General features: G+C 45.4%; 3 protein-coding genes across 6 annotated transcripts; 2 read left to right on the forward strand and 1 right to left on the reverse strand.

Annotated features, from left to right (window-relative positions):
* The first annotated feature begins 279 nt into the window (after positions 1-279).
* Positions 280-1850, forward strand: LOC6537476 (GTP-binding protein Rheb homolog). Its single transcript, XM_039375862.2, has 5 exons — positions 280-627; positions 755-826; positions 924-1131; positions 1191-1320; positions 1383-1850. The coding sequence occupies exons 1-5, from the start codon at positions 579-581 to the stop codon at positions 1470-1472; spliced, it is 549 nt and encodes a 182-aa protein (XP_039231796.1). The 5' UTR covers positions 280-578; the 3' UTR covers positions 1473-1850.
* A 558-nt stretch (positions 1851-2408) lies between these two features.
* On the forward strand, positions 2409-10670 carry LOC6537477 (dihydropyrimidinase). 4 transcript variants are annotated; one of them, XM_002097997.3, is made up of 12 exons: positions 2410-2562; positions 5655-5742; positions 5807-5870; positions 6035-6225; positions 6287-6363; positions 6654-6788; positions 6848-6910; positions 7287-7433; positions 7682-7920; positions 9074-9309; positions 9378-9851; positions 9929-10670. In XM_002097997.3, exons 2-12 carry the CDS (start codon positions 5664-5666, stop codon positions 10006-10008), a joined length of 1785 nt encoding a protein of 594 aa, XP_002098033.2. In that variant the 5' UTR covers positions 2410-2562; positions 5655-5663; the 3' UTR covers positions 10009-10670. The 4 variants fall into 4 exon arrangements, with proteins under 4 accessions (XP_039231794.1, XP_002098033.2, XP_039231792.1 ...); XM_039375858.1 differs by lacking the exon at positions 7682-7920 and adding an exon at positions 8459-8682 and having other exon boundaries at positions 2411-2562; XM_039375860.1 differs by lacking the exons at positions 9074-9309; positions 9378-9851; positions 9929-10670 and adding an exon at positions 8459-8597 and having other exon boundaries at positions 2409-2562.
* LOC6537478 (PHD and RING finger domain-containing protein 1) lies at positions 10325-19805 on the reverse strand. Its single transcript, XM_002097998.4, has 7 exons — positions 19036-19805; positions 16676-18967; positions 12190-16114; positions 12038-12105; positions 11845-11973; positions 11586-11776; positions 10325-11526 (listed from the first exon to the last, which is right to left on the reverse strand). The coding sequence occupies exons 1-6, from the start codon at positions 19318-19320 to the stop codon at positions 11615-11617; spliced, it is 6861 nt and encodes a 2286-aa protein (XP_002098034.1). The 5' UTR covers positions 19321-19805; the 3' UTR covers positions 10325-11526; positions 11586-11614.
* Between the last annotated feature and the right edge of the window lie 68 nt (positions 19806-19873).

Here is a 19873-nt window from a genome sequence, read left to right on the forward strand (position 1 = left end):
TAGACATGGCTGCATCTGCATCTGCATCATACCAACTTAAAATAAACCTTGATAGCTACAAAGATAGCTTAATTACATCACATATACAACTCGGCTAATACAATTTTTTTAAATAAAGGAGCAGTTGTTTGTCTGTTCTTATCATGTAAAAACAGAGCCGCCCTTTTTACGCAAAACCTAAACACTGCAAGTGCCGACCGATAAAAAGTAGTCGAAAGTGCGGTATGACCGTTTTGCAATAGCTAGTAAATGCCTTGTATTAGCTAAGCTAGGAGGTATTTCGACATCTTCGACAGCAGCACTGACTCAACTTGAGAATTACTGTTTTCTTTTAGAGGATCTGATAAATAATAATTGAATTAAAATCGGCGGAAAAGCCCTATCTGTGATAGCAACAAGTATCCTCAGCAAGAAAAATAAAATCAGAAGCAATATTCCACACATACACAGTTATAGGAGCAAAGGCATTCCCACACAAGCGCACAAAAAGTCGAAGGGGCGACAGCAACAAAAAAGTGCGGAAAATCCCAAAACTTATACATTTCTCCATTTATTTGAAAGCCCTAACCCCAAGGAAAATGCCAACCAAGGAGCGCAACATAGCTATGATGGGCTACCGATCCGTGGGTAAGTTTTCCCAGCAAATTCCAAATGAAACCCATCTGTTGTGCTGCTAGCACTTGTAATTGCGTAGTATTTCGACAAAAGCAACAACTATGAACAATTGCCCATAACAATTGCGTTTCACCTGCAGGCAAATCGTCGCTATGCATACAGTTCGTAGAGGGCCAGTTCGTGGACTCCTATGACCCCACTATCGAGAACAGTAAGTGCAACATTCGTTTCCGTCCGGATTTCTTAGAAGCCAGAATGACTCCATGCTTGCATAGCAATGCGTAATGATCGGTAATTCCCATTCACAGCCTTCACAAAGATCGAGCGCGTAAAGTCGCAAGACTACATCGTGAAGCTCATCGACACGGCCGGCCAGGACGAGTACAGCATATTCCCGGTGCAGTACAGCATGGACTACCACGGATACGTCCTGGTATACTCGATAACCAGCCAAAAGTCCTTTGAGGTGGTGAAGATCATATACGAGAAGCTGCTGGATGTGATGGGCAAGAAATAGTAGGCTTTTTCCCTGTGAGTTCCAGTTGATAGTTAAGCTAACCTTCCTTACTTTTCAGTGTACCTGTGGTTTTGGTGGGCAACAAGACCGATCTGCAGCCGGAGCGAACCGTTTCCACGGAGGAAGGCAAGAAGCTGGCCGAGTCCTGGCGAGCAGCATTTCTTGAAACGTCTGCCAAACAGAACGAGGTAAGTAGGAAAACCAATCAAACTAGGTGAACAACTAGGCTACTGAGCCATTTCCTTTGCAGTCCGTGGGAGATATATTTCATCAGCTGCTGATCCTCATAGAAAACGAGAACGGCAATCCTCAGGAGAAAAGCAGTTGCCTGGTTTCGTAGGGAGGCTGTTTAGCTACAACTTCGGCCGAACTGTTGGTAATACGGCGAATCGCTATGGCAATACGAAAATCGATTATCTCTTATCTACACAGTTGGGCCAGCGTGCATGGCGTGGCTGGCCAAGCCCCTTGCGCGCAGCAGGAAAATCTAATAACCTAATAGACCTAATAGTTTTAAGACCACACAGCAAGTAAACAAGCGTCAAGCGACACAGATGCGTCCGCTAACGCTGCCCAGCAGGTTTTGTGGTTCGCGTTTAGAGCAACACAACAGGTTTACGTTAGTACCATTTTTCACAACAACAATTCAGTTACAAATTTCATAAACAATTTCAACAAACATTTTGTTTCAATTTAAATATAATTTTTCCAAATACTATTCGAGGTTTTTTTTTACTTTTTGTCAAAAGTTTTGGAGTGGAATAAAAATAAAAGACGTCGCTTTACTGAAATTACAGATGCGACGAAAAAGCTTCCAGTTCCATTAGCAAAGTAATGGATTGCGCTTCTTCATTATACCTCATCAATTAGGATCGGCATATTCATGATTATCTATGATTCCAAATTGTTGTGAATACTGAAGAGCAAGGTTCATGGATCAAAACAATTGGGACGATCTGGGCGAAAACTAAATGGTTGGTGAATAAGAGTAAATTTAAAAACTTGCTAAGAACTCAAGGAGTCGCCTGGTCACTCTAGCAATAACATGAAACAAGGGTACTCTCTAAAATGATATACCGTCATTTCACATATTATATTTTGTCTGACGAGTTTGATTAAAAATTTTAGGTAAGATTTGGTTGACTTAATATTTGTTAGGGCTGAAAATAAACCTATTATGAACTTTAATACAAATATTCATGCCAAATAATCATAAATTTAAATGCCGGCTAACAGACCTTTCAGCGGTTTAACAGTGCTGTTAACAGTCAGCTGCCATAACCCACCACGCAAAGAAAAATCCACCACTAGGCGAGTTCCAATCGGACCGAGAGATAAATGTTTTCCGATTTTCAAACAGTGAACTTGTGCGTGCGTTAAAACTAAACTCCTTCAGCATTTAAATCGCGTCAGATTTTTAGCATTTAACGGTAATTTAGTGAGAAAAGAGAGCGATTCGTATTATATGTGAATGTCCCCCATGCAGAAGAAAGCGGGCTGGTTTTTCTTTTCTATATTCTGTATTGCAATTGTTTTTCTGGCCGCCTTTCGATGGGAGTGTGTGTGTGTATACTTGTGCGCTATGCGTGGGTATTTTCACAGTTTTTCGTTCTATTTTAAAATTTTATTGCTATCGCACAATAGTATACACATGTACAACACTATGTTTGACCGTTAATTGAAATTTCGCTGCACATGACAATCGCGAGTTTTGTGACGGCATTTACCAGTCCCGATTTGTAAGCAATTTATGTACATACAAGTGTACATATGTGGATAGGTATGTTTGTACAACTGCACTTACAACCCGCTAATCAGGTGCAATGTACATATAAACATCCATCGATTCCGATTCGGAATTCCAATACGAATGGGTGGGTACTGGCTTTTCTTGTTGCTTCCTTTCCGGGCCACAGCCTTTTATCGATTTAATAACAAACGAACGGCTTCAAGTCGTTGGACTCTGCGAAAAACCGGCACTCGCAATTGGCGGCGATGTCTGGACAGGATTGGAAATTGTAGATGTTCGTACATATGTGCAGAGGTACACATGGACGTCTCTATTCGAGGTCGAGTCTTGATTTCCAGGTTCATCTATATGACTCGCGATAAGTGCTGCCTGCTTGTCAATATTCATACCCCCTGGTGCTACTAAACCGGGATTTGCTATGATAAGTGGCGATTTTATAGCTGCCTTCAAAGCCACAGTTAACCCACAAAACAAGGAAAGCCTGCCGATTGTGCTATCAGCAGATTAAACTCACAGCAAGAAATATCAGCGTAATTATTCAGCCTATAAGCAAAGATTCTATATTACATAGTAACGTCCAAGGAATTTTTTTTATGACACATTTAAGGTGGAGTAACAAATTGAAAGACAACAGTTGCCTTACCAATAACATCCATAGTTTAATGAATTTAACTGTCCGCAATTAATAGTATTTTCACTTATAATCCAGCTGACCTGGGAGCCATGTTAGGGTGCTTGATTGGACGACCAAGTGCCAGTGACTGATGCAAAATACTAATAGTTAACCAGCGAACACCATTAAATGCAATTAGCCGGCATTATTTTTCAAATTAAAGCGGCCTAGCGACCCACAAAATTCATTCAGAGTTTGAGCTTAGCACATTTCGCCCGCATTAATTGCATTATATATGTACATATCTACGAGCGCACTTGTGTGCAATATATAAAAACACACTCGGTCCGCGTTTTTACATATGTATATGTATGCATACCCATGCTAAAAGATAGTCTAGATCTAGATCAGTGCATCCAAGCACATAAGGTTTTTGTGTTTCGACGTGCGCCGCCAAAGGGGAAAGTGCTCACTTATCCAATGTTGCAGGGGAATCAGGCGCAATTTAACTAATGAAATTTAGCCATCCTCCACCATCACGTAATTTAGCCCGATAATCATTAACAACTGAGTTTTCAGACACACACTTGCGGTAAAAACAGTATTTACTAAATCATATTCAATATCCTGGAGCTGCAGTACACTCAGAAATAATCTAGAATATAGTTCGCTGTTTAATGAAAGGTCTTTGACTAAAATAAAGAACAGAATCGCACTTAAACAATCAATAAACAAGAGAGAACGCTATAGCCGACTATCTGATACCCGTTACTCAGCTAGTGAAAGGGCGAAGAAGAGACACTGACAGTTTTAAACGGTTTTTGGGCGTTAGTGGGCGTGTTAAAAAGTTTTTTGGCAAATCGATAGAAGTTTACAAGACTAACAAAAAAAATGAAAAAATATAAAAACATTTTTCAAAAATGTGTGGGCGTGGCAGTTTTACTCTACGAGTGGGGGGTATTATAGACAAATGGATAATTATGTAGAATAAATACATTATTCAACGTTTAAAAGTGGCTCAATTTATTTTCTCCAAAATATATACATGTGTACATACATATGTACTTATTTACAGAATTATGTAATTTACATGTTATGCAGTAACAGATTTTGTAACCTGCAAATACCGTAAATGAAGTCCCCCGGCCGATACGTTTACAGAAGCAATGGTCGCAAAACAAATCTCTTTAACCCACATGCATATTTCATTGCAGCCGTGGGGTTCTGGCCCATTGACCGCAAGTGTACAAAAACGGCAAGTCATGGCACCACAACAAACCTTCTCCGCTTCGCCCTGGCTTACTCTCTTTTCCCCGTTTGCTAAAGTGCCCGTGTGGCACAATTCGAACTTGGCGTCAATGCCGTTCTGGGAGCCACCGCAGTGGTGCCACATCCGATGTGTGAGAGTGTGGGTGACGAGGACGTAGTTCGTCACTTCGCCACGCAATACGCTATACAATCATTATGTGCTTGAGAGAGGAAGACCGTCCAACCATGGGGTTAATGCCCGCTGGCCTGGTTGGTTGAGGTTGACTGCTGACTGGGTTGTAACGGCTTAGGCGCAGCATTTTTATTCCGCCTGTTGTGCAGTTGCGATGGGTTCCGTGTCTGCTCTGCCGCCGGAACAAAGCCCTCTCCAAGTGGAGAACCCAATCTGCTGAAAAGACATTTGTTGCCGTTGCACTGTGGGTCACAGCATCGTCAACCCTTGCAAAAGAACCCACAACACCCCGCTGCACAAGTACTTACCGATAACGAGAGCAAGGGGAGTGCACTCCCCATGAACCCCATGAACGTAAATAAGGAAGAAATCTTGAAAACACAGTACTGATTTCAGCCAAATTCAAATTCCTACGAATTTATCATCAATAATAAGATAGTATACATGGTAAACAAAATCCATAGAAGTAATATTTCTTCGAGTGCATGGGCTTAAATTCAGTTTGCGTAGTTTAATGTGCGGCACGTGTCTCTAGCCTGTCCTGGAGCGATGCCTCCGATGAGTCATAGGCCATGGCCACCACTGAAAGCCCAACCACCCCAAGCGAGTGAATGAAAAACGCCAGCTCTCGTGTCTGTGTGTGTGTGTGGGAAATATGGAAACCCTTCCCAGTCTTGTCCGACATTCAGATTCACTCATAGAACCCATCTAATTGCAGACTCTTGCAATGTCTACCAGCCCGAAACCGGTTAAGAAGGTACCGATTCATTTGCAGAGCGCCCAGAATCGCGTCTACATTAAGAATGGTAAGCTCATTAGCCGCCGAACATGTGCGAGAATAATTAAAGTTAAAAACTGATATCATTACAGGCGAGATCGTCAACCATGACAAGACGTTCAAAGCGGACGTTTACATCGAAGATGGAATTATCAAGTACGTCTTTTGAAAATTTCTAATTTCAAATAGCCAAACATTACATAGCTAACATTACTTAAATAAACTCCAACGCCTCTCCAAACTGATTTGCCAATGGCGTTGGCATGACTCACAAGAAAAGTACGGAAACCCTTACTAAGCCACCCTTATCCTACTTCAAGGTTTGTGGGACCCTCCTCAGAAATAACGATACCTGGAGGAGTGCGCACCATCGACGCCAGCGGACTGATGATCATTCCCGGCGGCATCGACCCCCACACCCACATGCAGTTGCCTTTCGGTGGCGCCGTGGCCGTCGACGATTTCTACCATGGAACCAAGGCCGCCGTTGCAGGTGGCACCACCATGATCAGTAAGCAGGCTTTACAATGCATACGATCTGTACTCATTTATTCCCGTCCACACTCTCCTAGTCGACTTCGTTCTGCCCAACAAACATGAATCGATGATCGAGGCCTACGACAAGTGGCGCAGCTGGGCCGATCCTAAGGTGAGAAATTTCGAGTGTATATTGGGAACTGACATAAATCAAATCCACGTAAAAGGGAAGTGATGTATAAGCAATAAGAAAATGCACAGTAGTTCATATTCATAGCAACATTAAAGCTGTTGCTACCAACAAAATTTCACTGCGTATGAGAGTATTGTATAAACTCCTTTATAGGACTTGAAATGGCTTGTTGAATATATATATGTCATTATCATTATATATTTCACTAATCAGTATGTGTTATGTATATGTCATTACTTATTACATAATGAATCTAATTATTTATTTAGGTATGCTGCGACTACGGTCTGCACGTGGGCATCACCTGGTGGTCAAAGTCAGTCTCCGAGGAGATTGGCATTCTGTGCAAAGAGCTTGGAGTGAACTCCTTCAAAACATTCATGGCCTACAAAGGACTTTACCAGGTACGTTGGCTATAATGGAATACATCCGCTTCATAATTAATGGTTTAACACCATTTTAGCTGAATGATTCAGACCTTCTGGATGTGTTCGAGCGCATCAGGCACTTAAATGGCGTTGCTATGGTAAGGCTATTTGGACAATTATTAATGTAACGTTCTGCTTTTATCGTATACACCCATCTGGCCAAGTCCTTTCTAAAACTCTATTGAAAGTTTTTCATTTGTTTGAGATATGAAAAAAGATACTACTAAATGTAGAAATATGATATTCAATTAAGATAACTTATGATAGACTTTAACTATATTACTCCTACAAGAAATGTCTGTTAAATATGGAAAACACATAGAAAATTCTATTTGCATTTTCAAAGTATTGTGAATAATTTTATGATGGTTTTTAGATGTACATACATACTTAACCAATGTTTGTATGCACAATTTACAACCTTTTCCCATCCACATTTATCCCATTGTTGTACAACTATATTCGATTCCACAGGTCCACGCGGAGAACGGCGACATCATTGCGAAAAACACGCAGCGCCTGCTGGCCGAGGGCATCAATGGGCCGGAGGGTCACGAGCTGTCGCGGCCCGAGGAGGTCGAGGCCGAGGCGGTGCATCGCGCCTGCGTCCTGGCCCACCAGGTAAGACCACTCCCATGTCGCTAGTCAGTGGGATGAGACGGATGGGAAGAATGGGAGCGGACGGTGTGTGTCCATGCCGGTTGAGTGTCACTCACTCAATGCCGCGCATTGTAATCATGGTTTATTTATTTATGTTATTTTTGATTTTGATTTCTTATTATTTCCATTCTGTATGATGCACCCCTGTACATATTATGCGGTATGTGGTATGCGGCACTCGATATAACCCCACAATAAACGTAACTTAGGCCGATTGTCCCCTCTACGTGGTCCACGTGATGAGCAAGTCGGCGGGCATTGAGCTGGCCAGGGCCCGTCACCGCTACCGGGGGCGATACATAATGGGCGAGACCCTGGCCGCGGCGCTGGGCACGGATGCCACCTGTTGCCAGCACCTGGGCTTCGACGCCGAGGCTGCGCATGTGCTCAGCCCGCCCTTGCGGCCTGACAAGACGACCCCCGAGTTCTTGATGAAGCTGCTGGCGAAGTAAGTTGTGCCTGCACTCAGATTCCTGACCGGGACCGTAAATATCAGTGAGATGCATATGTATATTCTTCCGCACTCAAATTATTTGAGGATGTTCTCGATACGCACCACGATTTTTGATTTTGCTAAGGAACCTTTTTGTATACAGAAAGCTGCATATTTATTTTTTAGATATCTTAGAAACAAAATTTAAATTTCATAAATTCAATACAATACTAAATGGGCATTTCGTATTGGCATTGACATTTCCCTCATATAAAATTATAAGAATACTTCATTTGATAAACAAGGGTTTAAGCCATCAATTTTTCTATGTTAACTCGTGTAGGCAACTTTTGCAATGATTACGGTCTCTGGTCCTGAAATAACTTCACTTTGTTGATACTGGTTAATCTGCATACTAACTTGGTCTACGCTTTTGCCTGCCTAATTTGTTTCTACTAACTAAGTAACTGTGCGCGATCTCAAACTAACTGACTAATCCAAAGACGTTTCCATGTTTGCCATTGCTTCACTCACACGCTCACACATCGTCCAGATGAAGACGCCGCTCTTCGTGTCCGGCCTCACCAGCAAATCCTCCGCCGAGCTCGTGGGTCGTGCCCGCCGCAGTGGCTACTGCGTGTTCGGCGAGACGCTGGCCAGCTCACTGGGCCGCTCAATGAGCGCCGTGCCGAAGAGCGATCGCATTTACGCCATCACCAGTCCCCCGATCCGCGAATCCGCCGAGACACCCAGGCAACTGATGAAATCCCTGGCATAGTAAGTATCGCCTTACTTTAGTGGAATCCAAGATTAAACGGCAAAGAATGATAAATTGTATAGGTTTCAAGCGAAAAACAACAAATTTAAGTTTTCCATGATTACTTTTCTTTGATTTGGTTTTGCGTTACTTAATGTAATTGAAAATAATCTAAAGAATTCGCACCGTTTTTTTTGGTTAACTGGCGGTTATATATTATATTCTAATTAAATCAGAAGCACAGTAAATTCATTGTATCCTCATATCCAGACTTCTAGAAGTAAGTATCCAAGAATCAAAAGACGATCGCTGAATTTCCCACCTTATCGATGATTGTTTGTTTTGTTACCTTTAACTGGCCATCTAAAAGGGTTACCTTAATTCAGCCATTGATACACATTATGTTCACAGTGATGACTTGCAGCTGACTGGCAGCGACAATTGCACCTTCAACAAGGAGCACAAGGCGCTTGGCAAGGGTGACTTTACCAAGATTCCCAATGGAGTCAACGGAGTCGAGGATCGCATGTCGCTGGTCTGGGAGAAGGGCGTCCACGCTGGGCTTCTGGATCCTTGCCGCTTTGTGGCCGTGACCAGCACAAATGCAGCCAAGATATTCAACATCTATCCCCAGAAGGGACGTATTGGTAAGTCAGTTTAACAAAAATCCGACCTGCACTCAGTGTTGTAAGCTACCTGCTCTTTAATCTTGTAGCCGTCGGCTCGGATGCGGACATTGTGATCTGGAATCCGAATGCCACCCGTACCATTTCCAAGGATACCCACCACCACGCCTGTGACTTCAACATATTTGAGGGCATGACCGTGCACGGCGTCTGCGAATTTGTCCTGGTGCGCGGACGGATCTGTGCCGAGCGCGGAAATGTGCGTGTGGCGGAGGGCTTTGGACGGTTCATTCCCACCCCCGTCCGTCCACCGTTCGTCTACGACATCATCGAGGGCAAGGTACAGTCACAGCCGGAGGAGCAGCACGAGGAGAAGCAGAACGGCAACATGGCCAAGCGGTTCGCTGAGCTTGACATACAGATTCCGGTGCAGGAGCCTATTAGCGCCATGCTGGCTGGCAACCTGGCCATGCCGGCGGAGGGATCATTGTGCAGCACACCCTCGGTGCGTGGTCGCGTTGATGGAAAGCGTGACTTGCAGGAGTCTTCCTTCTCCATAAGTGGTAGGTTGACTTTTAAAAAACATTTCATAAATGAAATATTTTTTACTATAAAAATCTATTTTGTTATCTCTTTACAGAGGAACTTGACAGGTCTGGTGTTCGAGCGTGCATTAAAGTGAAGAACCCGCCCGGTGGAAAGTCTTCCGGATTCTGGTAGATCACAGATGTCGCATTGCAATGTGTGCGAATGCACAATCGCACAATCTCCGACGACAGTGTAAGCCAAAGCCTGCGCTCATTCGACAACTAAAATGGCATTTAAGGTAGAACAACCCTGAAACAAAATCGTAATCTAACCAAATTTCAAATAACTACATAAGAGTATAACCACAAGCCAATTAAGAAAGCATAATAGAATCTACTTTGTCATTTTATACTTAGAACCGATTGCCTCTTGTTGATACAATTTTTGTTAAATTCATCAACTATGATGCCTTGAAGCATGTGAAGTTATAAAACAAACAATCTCGCTGTTTAGGGTATTTTTGTTGAAATCGTTTAATTTAATACTTTGTTTATTTACAAGGAGATTTAGCACAATTTAACTCCGTTAAATTCATTACACTATGACAATGGTTTATTGATTACCCGCTTCGAAGTAGAGTACATCGATCATGCCACGTGAGACAATGTGGCGTTTGGGAGCAAATTCGGCATTGTATCTGAGGATGTCTAAAAATAATACTTCAATCATTTTTTATAACAAAAAATTATAAATGTGGAAAACTATTTATATTAAATACATACTTTATATACATATATTTAACAACAAATGCAGAACACAAAGATCAAGCTAATAAACTTTACCATAATATGAAATTCCATCTTTTAATTTCCAACGGTTACCAAATGGGAAAACCTCATAATAAAAACGAAACCGAAACAAATATATATTTTGGTTTCGTGAAGTGAAATTAACGAATAACACCCATAAAGACAACATAAATTAGTTATTGATCGCTTTTATTTATATTTATATGGATATTTACAAAACGATTTAGCACAATTTCTAGATGTATATATACTGTTACCAATTGTGTTGCAAAAAGGTATGACTGACAGACTATGCAAAATCAAGTGCCTTATAGATGAACTGCGTGAACTGAACTGGCTATGCAGTTATTCGTATGAATACATAATTACAATTGTTTTGTAACAATCTTCGTTCAAGAAAAATATTTTACTGCTTATTCAATGTAAGCCTTGTTTTTTTGAGGTTATCAATAATTTTTTTCAGATGTTTTAATTATCAGAGGTAAAATACAAATTGGTTTTGCCTTCACTTAACTACTTACAATTGGTTAGTGCTCATGCAAAACAATTATAATATTATCATTACAGGTGGCGTACAAATTAACAATCTAATGAACTAGTCTTGATATAAATAAAGTGTTTTGTAGTGCGTTGGGTAACTGAAAGTTGGGTGTTAAACCTGCTTTTGCTTATCATTTAAAAATATTCACTTCTGCATTTTGCTTACGTTTCTAAAATCATTCGTAAAGTGACCTAAAATTGACTTAACAACTAAATTCCAATAGTTAGTGACAATTTATCAGTTTTTCTTTTATTTTTCCTTAGTTTTGCGATGGTGGCTGGTAAATATTGTTGGTTTCATTTGATGGTAGATCGTAGGAATGCATGCGACCGCAAATTCTCTTTATTTATCTATTCAACGCTGAAAGCAAATAACATATTTTACATTTTTGCATCTAGCTATTGGGTGCTTGGACTTACTGTCAGATACTATGCGATCGCTTGCTCGCTTACAGTTTTTTCAAATAGGCGGCACACTTAACCGCACTGCTAACTTGTCCTGTGTTAAGGAGACTCAACTTCTTGTGCTTTGCCCGGAATTTCTTTACATAGGCGTCAATCAGATTCTTAATCTTGTGCGGATTAATTTCACCAGACCGACTGTGGCAGATCTACAATTTATATTGAATAATCATTATATGTTTATCTATAACTATTATGATGATATTTTGGTACTTACCTTTGGCACGGCTCTCCGCATAATGTCCTTGTAGTCATCCTTAGTAATCGCATTCTTGTTAAAGTAAGGCTTCAACACCAGTTTTACCTCCTCAACGACGCGTTCCTGCCGATTTAGTTTCCGTAAAAGCTGAAAAAAAATAAATATTTTTATTTTCTGTGAGAACAGACAAGTGTCTTTAAAATAGACTTACTTTATCCTTATTTTGTAGATCTGTTGCCGAGTTCGGCACATCGTCATATAAATCGGGATTTCTTGAACCTAATCATTGAAGAAAAATACATTACAAATATTTCGGCAATTTGACTTCACGTAATATCAAATTAAAATAGGTTTCACACCCACCTTTAACTTTAGATTTTCGGTCGGCCTTGCTGCGATGCGACTTTTTGCCCACCGCCGTGTTGTACCGGGAAGACATCCGGATGTTGCCTACGGGCGAACTGCTTCCAAAGAGGTTATCGAAAATTTCTACTTTCCCTCCGGTTGCTCCACCCTTCGCTCGCCTGCTGCCTTCCATTGGCATGGGTGGCTCGAACAGATCTTCGTAGTCCGCTGAGCCCGGCGAGTAAGGACTCTCGATATCCATGTTGAAGGAGTCGTCTAAAGCGTTGCTGGATCCTCCCGCATTCCCGAGGCCACTGCCGTTTCGAGGGCCACCTATTCCGCTACTCGTAGTGGGCATGTTGCCGACGCCACTGCTGCTGCTGGCCACACTTCCTCCGGCCTTGGGCAATGGAGTGAGTTTCTTCGAAGGCGGAGTGGGACTAGAAATAGACGGTATGTGTTGCGAACTGGACACCACGCTGCTGCTCGTGAGCAACACGTTAGAAAGAACGGTTATGGTCTTTCCATCGGCTGACTTGTCATGGTTATCGGCTCCACCTGCACCTCCTAAGCTGCCGCCCGTGCTAGACCCAACGCCCACGGACAGGCTGACGGAACTGCTGCTGATGTACTGAGCGGAGCTCACCTCACTCTCCTGCTGAATGGGCCCGCTCTGGTTCGGTTTGTTCATCAACGCCATCACCAGATCAACCGGATTAAGGGCGTTCGTCTGGGTCTGGGTGCTGGTGCTCGCATTGGATACAGTAACATGGGTGCCATCACTCTCTCCCTTGTCCACAGATACCGAACCGGTTGCTCCACTCGCCGGCACGCTAGCTGTTTGCTGCTCTAGGTTTTGGCCCAGAGTTGGTGTCGGCGAACGTGGCGAAAGAGAGGGCGACTTGGTGGGCTCGAAGGGATCATAGGCATCTGGCGAGCACGGTCCCGACTCTGGCGGTGTATTTGGACCAATCTTCTGACCGCCATCGTGACTGGCATGGCCGTGCTGGGGCGTTTGCTCCTCGGGCGCCATAGAACATGATGCCTCCAGCTCGTCTGCGGAGTTAATATCATCAACGTCTTCGTGAAGCGGGTTGTTGCGCACCTTGTGCTGCAACTTTTTGGTAGGCAGGCTGAACTTGACGAGAGGCGGTTCAGGTGGTGTCTTAGGACCAGTTGACTGCGTCATGTTCTCATACGAGGTCTCCATGATTGCGTCCAGGGAACCCACCTGTGGAGTCTTTTCCCTTTGGCCATTTTCCCTCATTAGATCGTGATCCCTGTCTCGCTCCCTTTCCCTTCTCGATGAGAGTGGGTCTGTCGCATCCTCGCTGTCCGTGAGCACAATGACATCTGCCGGCTCCTGATGAACTTGGAAGGGCGAGCGTTCCAAATCAATGATAGCAACTGGCTTAGCCTCCAATTTTTTACGTTTACGCTTCGTCTTTTTTATGGCTCCCACAGCACTGCCAATTTTGCTATTGGAGGCTATGGAGGCCATGCGATTGCTCAACAGATCCTCCCTGCCGGGTGGGATTGCAACTACAGATTGCTGCTGGGAGCCCAGCGTGGCGCTCGCATTGTTTGTGGTCGAATCTTTGTTGAAGCTTACGCTCACCAGAATATTGTTGCCTGAAGCAAATACCTCCTTCGATGGCAGAGGTTCTGGTGTCTGGGTACGACGTTTACGTTTCTTTTCTTTGCGTGGCTTCTCCAGCTGATGTTGTTTCTTCTTCTTTTTGCTCTTATCCCGCTTGCGCTTCGTTTTTTTGGGCGTTAACGCGCCATCATTATTATAATGGCCGCCTGATCCTTTTGGAGATCCCAGCGGAGGCGTCCAAGACGGGTTTTTATCCTGGACGGCGCTGTCGTGCAGGAAATCGCAGCGACCGGGTGATGGCGATGGGGACCACTGACCAGTAGGCATTCCTCCCTTCTTTCGTTTTCTCTGCGGAGCAAGGAAGTCGTCAGCATCCTCAAAGGGATCACGTTGTCGTGAGATTCGTCGCATTCGCGCTGCTGTCGTCGGACTGCCGCTGCCCGTCCTCTTCTTCTTTTTCTTCTTATCAGACTTCCTTTTTTTCTTCTTGGGCAGATCCTTGGGACTCGCGGAACGACTTCTGCTCCTGCTGCGACTTAACCGTGGCGTGTAGCGCGGCGAGTCCATATATAGGGGTGATCTATTACCATCTCCATTGATGCGGTTAGGTGTGTGCGAACGCGTTCCTCTCGAGTGAACAGATTGAACTGGACTATGAAGCCTTTCATTGGGGGGAGACGGTACTGGTGAGGGTGAGCGGACATAGCGTCTGCTCGGAGAGGTTCGACGGCCCACGCCTTGTTTATGAGGAGATGGTGAAGTTCCTGGCGGTGGCGTCGGCGAGATGCTAAAGCTGCGTCGCTTGGGCGAACCAGATCGCAGAGAGCCCCTTGAGTCACGAGAAACGCTTCGCGAGAAACTGCGTGAGTTTCGCCTTCCCGAACGACTTCTGTGGGACCGCATTGCGTCACGTCCATAGCGATCCTTGGCCTGTGGTTGATGTCTCGATGCTCCCACCACATTTCGAACATCATAGCGAGGTAGTTCTCTTCGTTTGGGACGATGAAAGAACTGCTGTTGCTGGCCATGCTGATTGTAGTGAAAATATTGTTGGTGCTGATTGTGGTAGTTTTGATTTTGGTGATAATTCTGACCGTAATGCTGGAACGGTCTGTTGTGGTATTGTTGGTTGCGGTAGTTAAAACGCAGACCTCCACGGCCACGGATAAAGCCACGCTGGTGGTCTCTTCCGCGAAACGAAAATCTCTGGCGGCTATGCGAGTTGGAACGCGATCGTGACCTAGAATGAGAGCGGGAGTAGGACTTGGAGCGGCTGTTACGTCGACGCCTGTTTCTACTGCGACTTGGGGAACGACTTCTGCTCCTGCTTCTGCTCTTACTCTTGCTCTTACTTATGCTCCTGCTTCCACTCCTACTGCGACTAATGCTTTTGCTGACTCTCGGGCTCTTAGAACGGATCTTTGGAGTGAGACTTCTGGAGCCTGAACGAGGGCTTCGATCTGTCTCCGGCTTGTCGCCACGGTAGTTGCGATCCTTTTGTCGCTTTCCGACCTTTTTGAAAGTTTCGGCCTTGTTGCGTTTTGAACGCGACTTTGACTTTGATTTTTCATTGTTGCCCTGGCCACGGCTTCGACTGCGTCGCTTTGGCACGTTCTCGTTGTTCAATTCATCCTCTGACTGAATATCCGTACCGATAGCTTTCTCTGGTTCATCCTCGTCGTCGTCGACTTTAGACAATCGAGGCTTGGGACTCGTTCTAGAATTATTTTTATGCGCTGCCCCAGCCTCTTCTTCATCTGCCAAATTCTTTTCGTCCAGGCACGGCGTGTACGAGCGATCCTGCTCGTGCTCACTACCACTTGCGTTGGCTTCTTTCTCTAAACTTGCATCCTTCTTTAAAGCTGGTCTCTTAGGCGGAGCTGTCTTAGGGCTGGCTTGTGCCTCCGTTTCCGCAACCAGCGCCTTTTCGAACTCTTTCGGTTTGTCAATGTCTAATTCCTCCCAGTCGCTATCATCATAAAGCTCTAGTACTCCCTTGCCCCGATCTCGATCCGCAACGCGATCCTCTTTGACCAGTGGGCTGGGAGTGCTGCGCGTCTTAGCTTCCTCAGTATCTTGCTCCCCTGAGGGTGCAGCTCCCACGATGGAGTTGCAAGGCTCGTGATCGGAAGACTCCGATTTTTCCTTCGGAACGGTGGTACAGGACTCGTCGACCATTTCGGATTCATCAGGTTCTTCGGTTGGATTCTCTGGCTCGTACAGGTCATCATCATGAACTTTTTCGGGGACGGGTTCAGGCTCCGGTCCCAAAGGCAATGGTATATCCGTATCCTCATCATCATCATCTAATTGTACTAAATCTTCATTCATGTCGTCATCATCCTGTCCCAGTGGAAAGGATTAAATGAAGGTGAAAAGAGAACGAAATATCATGATTATTAAGCGTCGCAGAAGAAAGCGGCTGAAAAACTATAAAACGTGACTTACTTATCTAATTACATTGCTTGCTTTGGTTTCTATAACATTATATATTTTTTTAAAAACTGAAAATTAAAATTTTAAACATTTTTACGTATGACATTTTGTCTTGGGAAATGACTAGAATAAGTAGGTACCCATTACTTACCTATAAAATTAAAAAATAGAAATGGCTCTAGGTGATATTTTGCATAATTTTGTTTTCAACTACTACCCATTTCAAGCCGTAAATTTTGTAATGGAAATCCGATTTTACTAAATGTATTTAAGGCGAAAATTATTCTTTCCTGTTATTTATCCCTGTGGACAAAGCGCTCCATAATTAAAAAATTAATATTTCTTGTGACTTTCCAACCAGAAGTAGTTATAAGAAGTAGTTATAAAGATTTTAAAATATTCTACTATCATTCATTTGAAATATATCTAGGTTCTAGTTTAAGTACAGTGATTACAAAGATGTCATACCTTATCAGATGAATCCGCTGGTCCTTGTGAAACCCCTGACGGCATCGCCGAGGCATTAGCAACCGCCTGCGACTCCTGCGAGTAAATTGAGAAGTTCGGGCAATTGTCGGCGTCCTCATTTTTGTTACGATCATTGGGTTTCACCGGTGCCTGCTGGAGTGGGTTCATCTTGAAGAGAGGACTGTTCCAGGGGAGGCTGGCAGGTGGCATGGGCGGAGGTGGTATGGACAGCACTACTGGCATACCCATCACTGGTGTGGCATGATGATTTACGGGAGGTGCGAACATTGGAGTCTGTACTGGAAAACTGTTTGATGACGACGCTACTGGGGCCGGGTGTGGTGCACTTCCACGGAAAGGGGGAGTGGTTTGGTTTGGTTGCTGGCGTGCTTGCTGCTGGCGGTTGGGCGTGTTGAAACGTAGGTGGAACGGAGTAAAGCTCGACACATTAGAGTTGCTATTGTTGTTGGCACTGGGGCTGCTAAAGTTCTGGTTGCTGAAGCCACCGCCTCCTTGACCATCTCCACCACCGGTCAATTGTCGTGAGGAAGCTCCGCCGCTACTGCTGGGCACACCACCGCCACCGCCAGATCCTCCGTCGCCGCCTCCGCCTCCGCCACCTCCAGCACCACCTCCGCGGTAACTATTATTTCCGCTGTAACGATTGTTGTAGCTATCACTTGAGCCTGCCCCTCCGCCTCTGTTAAAGTTGGGTCCTCCTCCTCCCCGCTGGTAAAGCGGAGCCTGGGTTAGATGCTCCTCGGTCTTAGAAACACCTGTCTTTGGCGCAGGTGCTGCTTTCGTTGTAAGTGCAGGTCTCTGGGGAAGATTGAGTGTACCATCCGCCCTAATATGCACTTCGCCTAGGTTACGCGAGGCATCATGCCAGCGATCCTGCAGATCCATAATGGTGGACAGTATGTCTCCAGCGGCAGCTGCAGTGGGACCTAAGGATGGAGCTGCTATGCGCGCCTTGCCCTGGAGCAACGCCGTTCGGATTCGCGGTGCTCCAATACTAGCAATCCGCACTGTGGTTTGCACTGCAGTCGATCCGAGTCCAGCAGAACTGATACTGCCGCCTACATCTGGATCACTATCGCTGAAATATTCCAAGTCGTTCGCATTCCCAAACAGAGAGAAACTGGAGGCTGTTCCACCACTTAGATGAGAACGTTGAACTCCTTCCGTTTTTACTCCCATCTGCTCTGCAAGTCGCTTGCTGGCTGTAAGACGTCGACCAGGCCCCTCGCTCGAGGCAGTGGCAACGCCACGACGACGCCGGCGCCTACGTCGTCTTATCACTTTCTTGCTCGTTTTAAGGGCAAACTTTTCGTCAAAGTTGTTCAGATCGTACTCGACCACGTAGGTGCGTTGGCGAGTCCTTCTTCGTCGCCGACGCTGAACAGGTCTTTTATTCGTGCTTGTAGTTGTGCGCCGGCTAGTTGTAGTCGTGGTTGTGGTAGTGGTGGTGGTGCGGGTACGAGTTCGGGTCAGTGTGGAATCTTCAGCAGACGCAGCGCCTGATCGAGTGCGTCGCAGTACAGCAGCCCTAATGCGTTCGTTTTGACGGGTCCGCAGGATTCTTGGCGGTTCCTGCACCTCACGCACCCTGAGACGAGTCTCCGGCAAGCCCATACCTCTAATATCCTCGTATAGCTGACTCAAATCGTCAGCCAGCTCCAGCTCCTCATTTTCATCCTCTCCGTCGGAGTCAATACAGTTGTCGCAATACCACGAGCCAGCAGGGATCTCGTGCAGCTGCGGGTCTAGGCAGTCCATGTGGTATCCCTGATTGCAGCTGTCGCACAGCAACATCACATCCTCCCGCTCCGGACTTTCGCAGATTTCGCAGTTGGTGACTTCCTCTTCGGAAACCGCAGCGGCATCTGCCTCTTCATCTGTGACCAATTCCGTTTTGGACTTACTCAGGTCCACCCGAACTTCTCTTACCACCTGGCGACTAGCGTACGAGTCCCGCACAACAATCCGATCGAATGAAATGCGGTCAATGGGACAAGTTTGGACATTTCGAGACCAGGCGTCGATACAGGCCGCGCAGAATATGTGCTCGCAGGTTGCTGGCGTACCAATCTCTTGCTGCCGGAAAGTAAGCAAGCAAATAGGGCACTTCTCCAGCAGATCGTTACTGCTGCTGTCGGAACTAAAGCCGTTATCGGGGTCAGCGGGAGCAGGCTGGAGTCTTCCAACCGTGCTCGGCGTCCGCTCCGTCTCCTCCTCATCGGAGGATTCTACCTTCTTTCGTTTGCTGCATCGCGTGGCCCGGTGATCGATCTGGAAACAAGAAAGTAGTGCATTCAAAAAGTGATGCCGGGGAAGGAACTGCAACTTCAACGCCTTACCTCGCTTCCACTGGATGAGCAATCGCTCCGCGGCCCATAGCGACTGCGCAGCTTCCGCGTAGACTTCCGGGGCACGGAGGTCGAATCCGAATCTACCTCCTGTCGACGGGAGATGGGTCTCAGCCGCGTCGCCGTGGAGCAGGATGGGCGCTCATCCAGGTCGTGGTCCGACGCCGTGTCCTCCGAGTCCTTGAACTCGATCCGCATGATGATGCGCCGGTTCCGCTGCCCGCGCTGATGACTCAGGGGCGGACTAGCGTCGGATTCGGAATCACGGTCGGACATGCTGATGCAACTGCGTATGTGTGTATCAAGCCGATATATTGATGTGTGTACACTGTCGGCGGGGCAGGCGCGTGTGTATTACATATATATTACATATAGGGAGTGCTCTTCGCCCGATTTGCATCTAGTTATCCGCACTTGGTAGTCTCTGCTCTTGGCGACATTTTCGATACGATTCCCAGCCGGAGTCCGTGAAGTCGCCTTTCGGCCTGGCTTGTCTATAATTGCAGGCCGCTGAGACCGAAGAGTGCAGGGTGCCGATTTCCGTGAGTGGCATCAATTGCCAATTTTAGGGAACTCCGCCTGGGGTTTGCTGCTCAACCTCTTCCGTGGAGAATCGTGTAAATGGCAGGTGCGGTAGCCAATGGGTAATGCTTCCTTATTTTGTAGCCCCAACGCTGTTATTTCCGAATTGGTAGCAAACGCAAATTTTTCTCACACAGTTTCCTTCACACACACACTTGGATTTCAGCCATTTTTTCAACTAGAGGTGGGAGAACGTCAGCGAGCGCTTTCGATATTTTTGTTGTGCCACAGCCGACTCCATTTAGAC

This window comes from Drosophila yakuba, chromosome 3R (assembly GCF_016746365.2).
Source record: "Drosophila yakuba strain Tai18E2 chromosome 3R, Prin_Dyak_Tai18E2_2.1, whole genome shotgun sequence".
Lineage (NCBI taxonomy): Eukaryota > Metazoa > Arthropoda > Insecta > Diptera > Drosophilidae > Drosophila > Drosophila yakuba.